Genomic DNA, 14,000 nt, shown 5'->3' with positions numbered 1-14,000 from the left:
GCGATGGCTCGAGGAACTTCCCATCGATCCATCCGACGATGAATATAATGATTACACTTTAGAAGATATTTATAAAGGTGTGACAAAGGAAGAATTTGATAACTATTGGCATTCTCGTAATATGGACCCTCCTCTGTTGAGAGCATGTCCGGGCCTTTGAGTTTGCTAACTGCACTCTCGGGTGGATGATGTCTCGACACATTCGAATGAGGCCATTGATGATACTTGTAGTGTTTTAGAGGAAGAGGGTGAGGACATGGAGATTAACAATTCAAATCTAAGGCATGAACAAGTTAATGTGCAAGAAAATGAGGAAGTTACATCTTTAGAGCAATGTGAATCTCAATTCAATTTGGCGGTGAGGAAATAACAAGGAAAGAAATAGAGGAAAATCTTAAAGACAAAGCCACTTAACCACAACCTTGTGGATTCAGCTAAGCCCGGATGTAGAGTTCTTAAGAGCATGTGAGGATCCACCACCCGATGAACCACCAACCAACCACCATCCACTGAAGTTACCACCTCCTATAATCCAACCATCTACCACAACTAAGCCATCCATTCACCCACCATTTAAAAGGAACCTCGATTTTGCCCTTGAGCCCAATTGCCTCGAGGAGACCATCTATAATTTTTTCAACCCTCACAATGAAGAGTGTTTGCTTAGCACACAATCCCATGAGTACACCATTCCGTAATTAAGAGACAAGCTCGACCGAAAGTGTAGTGAGAAACCTAGTTTGTCTTATTTTTCCTCATTTGAGCTTCATGAAAGACATCAGGATCCACACCTTATTCCCTTCTCACCTAAAGTATTGCTAATTCATCTTTTTGGTCATTCCAACTATTTAAAACAATTACAACATGATGGTTTGCATGTGTTCTTTGATAGGATGCATAAGTTTTCATTCCTTCGCTTACATGTTTGCTTCCAATTATACAACATTATTCTGTTTGAGGGTGCATTTAGTATCATGTTTTTATGGCTAGACCCCCAACTCTTCCGACTATTTGTTTATAGTTGACCATGCATCATCCACTTTGTGCCACCCCAGTTTCATGCTTATTTGGGGGTGTGCACAGCCTAGGGGAATCGGCGTAAAATGACCCCACATTAAGTCTCGAATCGACTTTAAAAGACTGACGTTTTAAAACAAATTTTACAAACCTGTTTTCAAAAATTTGTTTAAAGAATGAGTGGGGTGTTTGGTTTTTCTATTCTTGATCACTCAAATTCCTATTCTTACCCCCAACCCCCCTCCCTTGAAGGGTAGCTAGATTTCTTCTTGTTTGTTGTTTTGATGTTGTTTTTTATTATTTTTAGTAGATATGATGTTACATTGTTAAATTCCGTAGTTAACTTTGAATTTGGTAGTTAAATGTTGTTTGAATTTCAATTTTAATATAATGTTGTTCTTTTCAAATTATGCATAGATTTTATTGTTAATCCCACCTTCCCGAATTGTTTGGGGGTGGTATTATGTATTCTATCATAATTTGTAGAAGATCCTCCATTTTAGAGTTTGTTTTGGAGTGAAGGTTGAGAATATTGTCGTAATTGGCATACCTATGATTAGATGTGGTGATAGGATGAAATCTAAGAGAGTTTAGAAGTTACTAGTCTAAATCCAGTATAAAAGATATTAGGGTTGTTATAGAATCAAGAATATGAGTTGTTTCCGTTTTCGGGTTTGGAAATTTTATTGTTTCCGGAAATTGCCTTAAAGCTTTTTGGCAACCTACCGATTCGTTTTAACAATTCAAAACCTATAAAAACTTTATTCATTCTACACTCACAACCCACACTATACCTAACTTCCATCTCTCACCTTTCACTCCCACGTTTCCCGTTGTTCTTCACCATTTTCACAAATCAGCACCTCGGGCGACTCCGGGCGCTTCTGAGGAGCTTTTCAGCGCTTTACACATTTGTCGAATTTTTGTGCGAGAGCGACTTCGCTAAAGTGGTGAGCGCGACTTCGCCAAACACTGGAATTCAAAATCAACAGAGCGCTTCAAGGCTTCAAGGTGGTGAGCTAGCGACTTCGGCGCAAACACTGTAACTCAAAACCTCGGCCAGGCGCCACCCAAGTGGAAGCGCATCACGCTACTGCGCCTTGAACGGAACACGGAAAATTCCAGTTTTCTGCGGGTTGTTCCAGGGTGATTTGCAGCTGTTCTAGAGCGTAGTTTTGAGATGACATCTCCTACAATAATACCGGAACAGTCTTTCGAAGATTTGTTTCAAAGCACTACTTATGGTGCTTGGTTTCGCGAGGTGATCACATACGTAGGTTGGGAACCGCTTATGGTTCTTGCTAGAAATTGTTCTTGGACTTGCCATGCCCGCTGAAATACAATACCCATGGTGCTATTGGGTCGATAATATGTATGTCTACACTTATGAGTTTTTGCATGAGTCGTATGGGGCAGGCATTTTCCGTATCGAGGACCAAGGGGAATATAACGTCGCCCTTGGTAGCCTGTCCATGAACATAGGAACTGTTATGTTTTGGATCATGCTAAACATTTTAGGGGAATGGCGTTTTTCTTCGGAACGTGAATGATGCCACTTGCGGCGTCTTCCTTGCTTTAGCCACGGGACGTATGTGCCATGACCTTCCCAGAACCTTGATGTCTAGTTTAGCACGAGCCCATAGCATGAGGCATAAGTAACTTCTTATGCTGTTTTAGTTTGCCGTATTATGCTATGTTTCTTCCCTATTTTTGTGCCCGCTTTCCGCGGATTGGGTTGGGGTCGAAATTGTGAGACCCACCAATTGTATTATCCGATCTTTCCATGCAATGACTTGGCAAGGGTGGAGGATACAACCTCATCAGGTTGCACCTTACACCCCATCCGACCAAGTGGCGCTTAGCAGGTTAGCATCCGTAGATGATAAATGGTAGCAAGCTTGGAAAATTATAATGGCATGGCAGGATGCGAAGGAACCTCACTTCTTTATAGAAGAGGAGGATGACGAGTAAACGCTGGAGTGGAGGTAAGTTTTTAGTTTCAGTTAGTGTCTGCTTATGTCCCAAGCAATTTAATTCTGTTAACCCCATAATGGGTGGAACTCTTATAGAGTTGCGTCAGTTTTTTTTTTTTTATTTCCTATATTAGTATGTTCTAACCTTGTTTTGCAGATGTTCCAGAATTTCACGCATTTCCATGATATTTTTCTACCCTCTTTATTTAAATGCTTTGAGGACAAAACATGCTTCTTGTTTGGGGGCATAGAAACACGTGTAATTAAGGCATCTGTTAGGATATAAATATGTATAATATGCATTTGTTTTCAAGTTAAAAATTTCAAAAATATAAATAAATAAGTTTATGCTATACACTTAGGAATATTGGTATTGTTTTCTTTCTCTATGCTCTTAACAATCTAGAAGTCTCACGTAGCTTTTGCATCAGAATAATTGTTAGAAACTTAGGTTAATATGTAGGTAATAATCTTTGCATCTATCTATAAATATATTACATGAGTATCTGTGATTGTTAGCAAGTAGTTTTTAAAATCTAGGCTAGAGTACTTATTCTACAAATCCTGTGAGAATATAGCCTAAAGCCTTATATGAAATAAACATTTGAGAAATGACACAAAGGGAGAAGTAAAATCGGATAGAGAAATCACACGTCCACTTGCTTGATCACTATGCCATATCCTAAGCGAGAATTTAGGCCCTCTTTGGATCGATATAGCCAGTAAATTCAAACCTATGAATTATTTTCCGCTAAGTAAGCCCCTCGAGCCTTTCTTTAGCCTTCCATAAACCACAATTCCTTTACCCCCGTTACAAAAACAAAACAAAATAAAAATTCAACTTACCCAATCTAGAATAAGTCTGAGAATAGAATGAGTGAAGAAAGAAGAAGAGAAAAACCTGTGTAAACAGAAATTAGTAGTTGCTTCAGAAAAAGAAAAGAAGTTTCCATCCAAGGAAAAGAAAAAAAAATAGAAATAAATAAAAACTCCAAAAAATAGAATAAAAGGGAGTCAAAAGCCAAAGAAAAGAAAAAGAAAAATATGGCTAAGGATGGAAACAAAGTATAGAAGCAAAAGAAAATAACAAAGTTTTTCTAAGTTACATAATATGAAGACTCTATTATCTCGGACTTGTCCTTTTGAATATCCATTTCCTTCCTTCTTAAACCATCTCCTAATCCCATGAACACCTAATAAAGACCTCTAGCTCAATTAGGAATATGTTAGTGTGATAGTAAGTGGTAGATGTGTTTGATCGACTCCGCTTCCTTGTTTGTCATTGAGATTGTAAGGTAAAGTGTGCCCACTACATTTTGGAGTAGCTTAAACTTGAGCGGAAAAATCGAGTGGTTTTGTCTTGACATTTATGTGAGGACCCACTTAAGGGACGCTTATTCGAAGTTTTCAGTAAAAAGCGAACCTGCTAGGCATTTCATAGTATTACTCATAGTATATATATTTGTATCATAGATGATTGATTATTATGCATAAATTAGTTTAGGTTTTTAACTTGGTTATTCTTATTCAATTGCTAGTGAGATGTATAGATAGTTGAGACATGAATGAGGAAACAATAGTTTTATTTCTTAGTCATTGTAGTATAGATGAAGTTTGTGAGTACTTTCACTGGAAAACTCTCACGAGGTTATAACTCGTCCACTAGGGAATTCCTAGTGGTTTAAGGCCTTGTTGCATATGGTCAATGCAATCGCACTCAGCGAAACGGAGAGTAGTTAGAACTCCATTTTGGTCACTTATTCTAATTTCTCATATTTGCTTGAGGACAAGCAAAATGCTGTTTGGGGGTGGTTTGATAAGAGCCCAAAATTGTAGTTTTAACCCCTTAACAATCGTACTTTTAGACCAATTATGTGAATAATAAGTAAGAGTTAATACTGATTACGTGTTTTTATGCATTTCAGGCTTCAAAGTCCATTATGTGCAGAAATGTGCCACTTTAGCGAGATAAAAGAGCAAAGGTCGGTTGCTAAGGAGTTCTGTGATTAAAGGCCAAGATTTAAGAAGACAAAGCCTCTGTAAAGCCCGGTCAAAAGATGAAAAGTCAAAATCCACGCGGGCAGCAACAGTGCACAAAGTCAACAGAACTTCCAAAGACCATATCTTTGGACTCAGACCTCAGAATTGGGCCTACCTTATGTCAAAACGACCGGCTCGGAAAGAGCTTTCCAATGGTCCAAGCCTTGGCCCAATCAGAGGAGCAAAAGTGGATGAAAAGTCTGTCAAAGTCAACTGCAGCTGAAGAGGCCTTTTTGGACTGAAAGTATTGGGTTTTGGGCCTGATTTTCTGGCCCAAAACGTGGCTCCAAGCCCATGCACGATTTTTGGATCTAAACATATAAAAACAAAAGATTAGCTCTTTGTTAATGGTAGATAGTTAGGTTAGAAAATAAATTAGGTTAGGATAAGAAAAGTAGCCATTAAACCTTAGTTCTAGATCTAGTTTTACATTAATTAATTAGTTTTTATTCTTGCCTTAAATTTAGTATTAAATTATTGTTATTGCTATTCATTAGATAAATAAAGTTAATTAGTTCTCCATAATCTAGTTTCATTTTCATTTATTTATTAGCTTAAATCCTTAGATTTACTTATTTGTCATTATTAGTTTAATTCAATTATTGCATGAGTAGTTTCAAATTGAGTTTAAACAAGTAAAGTTCAAATCTTTATATTATGTCTTGTTTAGATTCCATGAGAAATGATAGTTTAATGACTCTAGGCTAACCCTCCATTAGAGGGGTTGGGGAAGCCTTGAAGAAAACTTGATTTTGTTAGCTTAGAATTTGTCCTGATAATCTATTCAATTCTAGAAGTAATTAGTTCACCATGAGAATGGGTTTAATGCTTCACATGCTAGTTATTACTTGGTAGAGATTGCCATGAATAGTTAGGGATTAGATTTACCAATTGTTATGTGATAGCATTTCAATTTGGAGTGCGACAGTTCTTGGTTAGTAGATTAAGTAGAGTTAAGGCGGAATCAATCCCCCTAATTCCTTATCATAGAGTCCAGTTAGTATTTTCGTAGTTGAATTATCATTATCTTGTTAGTATAAATTGAATCCGTAGTATAATCATAGAATAGATATTTCATATAACACATTACTCTCACCATTGTTCTTTGTGTTTGTTTAATTGAATTTGTTTAAGTCTTGAGAGTTAAGAGTGGAACGATTCCGTACTCTATATATTGCATGAATATATATGTGAGAGTAGGAAATAAATTATTGATACCGTAAGAATAAGGTTAGAGTAATCTAATTGAGTTTTTTCGGGTTATCACCCCCACTGTCCCATTGAGGACAATGAATCTGTTGGAAGCCATTTCCCTTGCCCCTATGTTTGATTCAGACGTTCTGTCCAAAAGGGCTCCTCCCCGCTATCTTTATCTCGAGGCTAATGAGCCTTTGGGGCAACTCTCTTTGCCCCTAAGTTTGATTTGGACGTGATGTCCACGAAGGGTTCCTCCCTCCCTGTCTCTCTGAGGCTGACATGTTTGCTAGGGCAGCACTTTGCCCCTAAGTTTGACTCGCTTTTGTTAGTTTCCCAAAAGTGTCATTGTATTATATATGTGCAAATAGCCCAAGTCCCTTGCCCCGGACTGGTTTTACATTTAAACATAAAACTTTTTCAATATTCTTACATTCCAAGGCCTCTCTATTAGTTTTCCCTCCATGGTCCGTAGTTTGTAGGTGCCAGCCCTTATGACATCCACCACCGTGTAGGGTCCCTCCCAATTCGGTCCCAGCTTTCCGTCGTTTACTTTCTTGGTGCTTGGGGTTACCCTACGGAGTACCAAGTCTCCCACCTGAAATTGCCGCGACTTCAACCTTTTGTTGTACTACCATTGTAGGCGTCGGTGATACTCCTCTAATCTGACCCGTGCCGTGTCCCTCCTCTCCTCAGCCAAGTTCAAACCTCTAGATAGTATACCCCAGTTCAACCCCCCTTCCACAGCCTTAGTGAGGGTCGTGGATGCCACCATCTCTGACAGGATCATGGCCTCTATACTGTATGCTAATGAGAACGGAGTCTCTCTAGTTGAAGTTCGCGGTGTGGTCCGATAAGCCCAGAGCACATGACTCAGTTCATCGGCCCATGTCCCCTTTCTATCTTCTAACTGTCGCTTGAGGTTGTTCATTATGGTCTTGTTAGATCGATGATTCAACCTGTCCATTCCCCTCAGGATTGTAGGGAGCCGAGAACCCATGTTTCACATTATAAGCCTACAAGAACTCTTTTACCTTTGACCCCGTGAATTGTGTTCCATTGTTCGCTATGATGGAGTACGGTAATCCAAACCGGCATATGATGTTTTCCCATAGATCGAAACTTAATTACTTGCTCCTCCTTGACCTGCTGCAAGGCCACTACCTCTATCCATTTGTTAAAATAATATGTGGCGGCTAGCATGAACCTTCTCTTCCCGTTGGCCATAGGCAACAAACCCACAATGTCCATGGCCTACATAGTGAACGGCCACAGACTCAACACATTGTGCAGCAGCTCCGCTGGTGCAAATATTAACTGGAAAAACCTCTGACATTTTCCATACTTCTTAGCAAATTCTACTGCGTCCCTTTTCATATGAGGCCATAAATACCCTTGCGTCAGCAACCGATGGGCTGTAGTCTTTCCTGCGGAGTGACTCCCGCAGTCTCCTGCATGCAATTCCGCCAGTTCCTCCTATGCCAGGTCTGGCCCCAGACATCTCAACAGCGGTCCATCGAAATTCTTTCAGTACATCTCCCCTTCTACCAACGTGTACCTCTGCGAAGTATGCTCCAATCTTCTTTTCTCTTTCTTATCAACCACCTCTCCTCCTGATAGAAAATGCTTGATTGGGTTCATCCATCCTCCCACCCCTTCCGTGGTTTGGCATATATCTTCCCCCTTCTCGATACTCGATTTCTCCAACCTCCTTACCCTTATGGTTCTTTCCTCTGACCCCGGTATCGCGGCCGCCACATAAGCCAGGGCGTCGGCATGTCTGTTCTCACTGCAACCTAAATGTATGAACCCGATCTTTTTGAACTTCGCCGCTCTGCTGTGTACAATTTCCAAATATCTCAACATTCGCGCACATCTAGCAACAAAACCTCTGTTTACCTGGCACACCACCAAATTTGAGTATGAGTATACCATCAACTCGTGCACCCCCAAATCCTCTGCCATTCCTAAACCCGCTATCACTGCCTCGTATTCTGATTCATTGTTGGGTGCCGCAAACCCCAATTTCATTGACAACTCAATCCTGTCGTTATCGGGAGTAACCACCACTACGCCTATTCCACTGCATGTGCCTGTGGTCGAACCATCCGCGAACACTCTCCATCCATTCTGTTTATCCCATGGATCTAGCAAGTCTGGTTCCCCCTAACAAGTCTGGTTCCCCCTCATACTCAAGTTCCATGACCATCTCCTCTCCCCATGTAGGATCCTCCGTTGGGAACTCTACCAAAAACTCAGTCACTGCCTGTGCTTTATTCGCAGTCCTTATTTGATATTGAACTTCATAAGAACTCAACATCACCGCCCATTTCAGCATTCTTCCAGACTTCTCTGTTTTTAGTGCCTGCTTGAGGGGCAGATTTGTCACCACCACTACCGAATGCACTTCAAAATAAGGTTTCAACTTCAATACTAAGAATATCAATGCCAAAACGTACTTTTCCTCTCTGCTATATCGGGTCTCCGCATCCAACAAGGTTTTACTTTGGAAATATACCGATTTTTTGACTTTATCCACCACTCGGACCAGGACAGAGCTTACTGCGTACTCTGTAACCCCCAAGTATAGGTACAACCTCTCTCCCTGTTCTGGCCGCGATATCAAAGGTGCCTTGCCTAAATAACTCTTCAGTTTTTGAAACGCTTCCTCGCACTTTGTGGTCCAAGCGAAGTCCGGCCTACTCCTCAATAAGTCAATAGGCGATAAAGTGGCCTACACTTATCTGACGACTTAGAAATGAACCGGTTCAATGCCGCGACTCTTCCCGCTAGCCGTTGTACTTCTTTGACATTCTGTGGCGAAGGCATCTCTATCAGCGCTCGTATTTGCTCGGGATTGACTTCTATTCCTCGATGTGTCATAATATATCCCAGGAACTTTCCTGTGGTCACCCCAAATATGCATTTCTCTGGATTGAGCTTCAAATTGTGTGCTCGCAGTATGTTAAATGTCTCCCTCAGGCCTTTTAAGTGCTCTTCCTCTGATATACTCTTTTCCACCATGTCATCTATATATATTTCGATTTTCTTTCGGATCTTGCTCTCGAACATTTTCTCTCCCAGCCGCTGGAAAGTAGCCCCGACATTCTTCAAACCAAACGGCATCCTCGTATAACAATATGTGCCTCCTTCCACTATGAAGGCCGTTTTCTCCTGATCCGGCCCATACATCGCGACCTGGTTATACCCCATCGACGCGTCCATGAATGAGAATATTTTGAATCTTGCAATTCGGTCCACCAGCTCATCCACTCGAGGCATATGATAGTTGTCTTTGGGGCAATCCAAATTGACGTCTGTGAAATCGACGCACATACGTACCTTGCCATTCTTTTTTGGTACTGCGACAATGTTGGACAACCAGTCTGTGAACTCCACTACTTCCCGTATGATTCCTGCTCCTTTTAACTTTGCGATCTCCTCGTGAATTCCCTCTGCATATTTTGGCCTAATATTCCGCATCTTTTGCCTCACCGGCTTGGCATCTTCCCTCATGTGAAAATGGTGACAAGCGAAACCCGGGTCTAGTCCCGTGATCACCTCAATTGTCCAGGCAAAGACATCCTTATTTGTAAAGAGGAACTGTACCAGTTTGTTCTTCCACTCTTCAGTTAAGTTAGACCATATTGACGTAAACTTCTCTTTCTCCCCCATCCCCAAATTCACAAGTTCAATCTCATCCAAAGTCTTCGATATTGTCGACAACTCTGCCTTTCCTTCCGCAGAGGCACACTATAGTTGATATGCCCGCCTCTTCCTATGACCCAATGTCTCTATTTCATTTCCTCGGATCAACCTCTTCACTGTTCCCTGATGACTATTCTTCGCCATCACCTGGTCGCCGCGCGCGGACCTCATACATCCCTGTCAGGGGTGGAAAACCTGATCACCTGGTAATAAGTGGATGGTACCACCTTCATCTCGTGAATCCACAGCCTCCCTAGAATGGCATTGTATTACGAACTAGCATCCACCACCTTGAATCGAGAGAACACTGTCACCGGCCCTGTTGTCACAAGGAGCAAGAGCTCTCCTAAAGGTTCTGTCATGTTTTCGTTGAACCCGTACAAATTTGTCTGTGAGGGTCTCAACTGTTTCCTGTCAATCTTCATATCATCCATCGTCCCTCTAAACAACAAATCCACCGCGCTACCGCAATCAACCAGTACCCTTTTCACCATGTAATTATCCATTGCCATCGTGATTACCAATGCGTTTTCATGCGAAGAGTCGACCACCTCCAAGTCCGCGTCAGTAAACACAATGTTTCCTCGGTCAGTCGCGGACCACGGGACGGGCCGCGAGTATCCTGATGCTTCATTAACTTGTTGTATGCTCGCGGTTCGCCTTATCCTATCTCGATGGGTGTTGTGGCTCAATATCTCTCCACTGAAAATAACGTTGATTGTCCCCAGTATCCTTCCCTGATCTGGTACCTGCTCCTCTTTCCCTTTCCCCGTTGTGAACTCCTTCAATAACCTTTTCCCTATCATCCTCTGCACTAACCACTTAAGAGCGTAGCATTCATTCGTTTCATGGTTCTGTATCTGGTGGTAAGCACAATAAAGCTTACCTAGTTTTTCATTTGGTTTGCTTCGAGGTCCCTCATATCCCTGCAAATTTTGAATCAGCAGCAATATTTCACTCAGCGGCTGGTTTACCGGCCGGGTGTGTTCCACTTCCCGGTAAGGCTTTCTATCTCTATTTTCCCTCCTAGCCTCATTTCTCCCCCTTTCGGGCCGCGACGAATATCCTTGGTACCCACTGTTTCCCCTGTCCGATGTCTCGTATCTTCCGCTGTCCTCGCTTCTTTCTAATGACAATACAACCTTCCCCGACCTCTTTATCTCTTTCTACATTGTGTCTTCGTACCTTATATATTTTTCCACCCTCGGGTATAAATCTTGTAATGTCGCGATCTCGTTCTTGGCCACGGACTCATGAACCCTAGTTCCATGGACGCAATCCTCTCTCAAACGCAATCACCGCGGTTCTTTTGTCCAAGTTTTCTACCTTCAATGTCTCCGCCTTGAATCTGCACAAGAAATCCCTCATTGACTCCGTGGATCTCTGTCTTACGTTAAACAAGGTCGCGATATCTACTACCTTCTTTTTATGGTGTATGAAATGGTCCACGAAAGCTTGCTCTAATTCTTGAAAGTTGTTTATACTCTTTGACGGCAACCGATAATACCGGTCAAAGGCTCCCCCCTTTAAGCTTGCAGGGAACATCATGCAGCGCAGCCTATCATACCGCGGTTCCTGCAACAACGACATCTATTACCAAAAGTGGTGGATGTAATCTACTGGATCTCCCATTCCGTCGTACCTCTCAAATGGGCTGATTGAACCGCTTTGGAACCTCCGCCTTCTAAATAGCGTCCCCCAATGGATTGCGGTTCAGCCCCGCCACCACCTAGTTCGCCGCTCTACTGATGCCCTTAGTTTGCCCCAGATTCGCTTTCAGGTAGGGCTGTCAATGGGTTTCGATAACCCGATAACCGATCCGAACCAAACCGATAAAAAACGGTTTGGGTTTGATAATTTAGTTTGCTCTCTACCGACCCGAAACCGAACCGAACCGATAAGATATTGGTTTGGTTTTGGGTTTGCCCTCCACCGAACCGATATGGACCCGAACCGATAAGATAGTATTTTAGTAATATTTATGATTAATTTTGTATGTGTTTATCAATTGTGTGGTTAAAATTAATTAATTTAATTTAAGATTTAATTGATTTTATAGTTTTCAATTCGAATCGGTTCGGGTTTGGTTTGCAATATATCTTATCGATTTGGTTCGGTTTCGAATTAGATATAATATTATCGGTTCAGTTCGGTTTCGGGTTCCCAATTTTCTTATCGGTTCGGGTTTGGATTTTTCAAAACCCGACCCAAACTGATCCATTGACAGCCCTACTTACAGGTCACTGGCGATCATTTCCTTCACTTGCTCCCTCGTGAGTCCGGGCCCCACTTTATCCACCAAGTTGGGTCTTCCCTCCTCCTCCTTCTCCGACTCGGTCCCCCTCTCTCTCTGACTCCTCTATGATCTCTTTCTCCCTCCTAAGTCCGTCATTCTCTTCTTTTAATCTCACTATTTCCTCATGTAACAGTCTTGTTCCCTCTGAGACCGACGCGGTGGTCTCTTCTCCACCTTGCTCTCCCCTCTCACTCCTTACCGACTCTACCTCCTCTTCTGCCACCACTACCTTCCTTGGCCTCCCTATTCCTCTCTTTACTCTTGTTGCCATTTCTCTGGTTGTTTGAATGGTCCCCATAGACGGCGCCAAACGTTATAGCTCTAACACCTCACACCTCTCCTTCTCTTCTTTCCCTAGGTCACGCCTCTTTTTATTTTGCCTTTTTTTTTCTCTCTCTTTCTCTCTCTTTCACTGTTCTTTTTATACCCCCCTTTCCCCCATCGCAGCCGTCCACCTATCCTCTCATCTCTCACTTCAATTCCCTTTCTGCCACGTGTAGGGTTCCTGCCGTGCACCCACGTGACCGCGGTCGGCTACTGTACTCTCGAGTTCCCCGCATATCTTGCTTCGGGTCCATCTCCATGTCGATCCCCTACTCCTCGGTTCCCACTACCATAACTCGCATCCATAACTCGCATCCGGTCTCATTACCAATCATCCTCATATAGCAGATACTACCACTACAGTTCCAGTTTCAAATTTCTAATTAGAAGCGGATCTCAAAAGAACCGAACAATTTAGAAACGGAACCAAGTAGTTACTACCTCATGGATACCCACATGAACGGAAACCAGAACTTAACTTACTAATATAAATCCTTTTATAGAAAAGTATATACAATATTACCATCTATTTAACTCGTGATCCATTACAGATAGGTTCCTAATTCACAAGAAAGGGAAGAAACTGAATGGTTGACAGACTAAAATATATCAATGCATACATGTTGACACTGGAGAAATGCCTCAAGAATAATTAGATTTAAAGACCAGAAACGAACTAAGGTAGTTAATAGTGCCCTTTATATGTGTATTTGTTAGCAATGATACTTGAACAAGGAGAAACTAAGTCAACTCATTTACCATCACTCATCGTCTTCGAGCTCAATGACGGGAAAATCTTTATCGTCATTTACATGATGATAACCATGGCGACATTTCATAATAAACAATCTTGTCTTTCTTACAGTTCTTTATATCTGAGGTAAATCCAGCTGAGGTTAAAATGGACAATGACGTATAACACGAAACCTGCTCTACTGTGATATTGTATAGGTAACTAACACACAAGGGAAACAAGGACTGACCATTCTTTTTAGCAAACTCTTCCCACTTTGTTGGAGGATTAGGCTTTGGGAGCTGACAAGAAAGTAAAATGGCCAGGAATTGATAATTGTCCCTGGTATATACCACTGAAATTATAGCTGTGAAGCTCAAATGCTTCCCACAATTTCTATGTTTGGCTTGTAAGACAGATTCATGGCCTAAAACTCAACAATAATAATAATAGAAAGAACATATAAAAGAAATTGATCATCATAACCCTTTGGTATATATTCTTATGGAGCATAATGGTATTGTGTGTGATGTACCTAATAGATTCTGTCACTAGCCGAGCCCAGTTTGCAGCAGTATGTGTTCACGTTGTCCCTCACCATGAGGCATCCAAGAGCATGGGCAGAAATACTCAATTCAGAATGGCATGAAGTATGACACAGTTTGTGATATATATGCAGTAATGTTCCTGTTCAGCTCAATGACACCGACCAGAA

The 14,000-nt window shown here is 41.7% G+C and overlaps 2 protein-coding genes across 2 annotated transcripts; both read right to left on the bottom strand.

Moving 5' to 3' along the window:
* Positions 1–7,751: 7,751 nt before the first annotated feature.
* LOC147481294 (uncharacterized) lies at positions 7,752–8,255 on the bottom strand. The gene has a single exon (XM_086578893.1). It carries the CDS (start codon positions 8,253–8,255, stop codon positions 7,752–7,754), a length of 504 nt encoding a protein of 167 aa, XP_086435019.1.
* Positions 8,256–10,201: 1,946 nt separating this feature from the next.
* Positions 10,202–11,522, bottom strand: LOC147481293 (uncharacterized). Its single transcript, XM_086578892.1, has 2 exons — positions 11,352–11,522; positions 10,202–10,858 (listed from the first exon to the last, which is right to left on the bottom strand). The coding sequence occupies exons 1-2, from the start codon at positions 11,520–11,522 to the stop codon at positions 10,202–10,204; spliced, it is 828 nt and encodes a 275-aa protein (XP_086435018.1).
* Between the last annotated feature and the right edge of the window lie 2,478 nt (positions 11,523–14,000).

The sequence above is a fragment of the Coptis chinensis genome, chromosome 8, assembly GCF_015680905.1.
Source record: "Coptis chinensis isolate HL-2020 chromosome 8, ASM1568090v1, whole genome shotgun sequence".
NCBI classification, from domain to species: Eukaryota; Viridiplantae; Streptophyta; class Magnoliopsida; order Ranunculales; family Ranunculaceae; genus Coptis; species Coptis chinensis.
The sequence above is the reverse complement of the archived record's forward strand: the minus strand, read 5'-3'. Positions and strand labels throughout refer to the sequence as shown.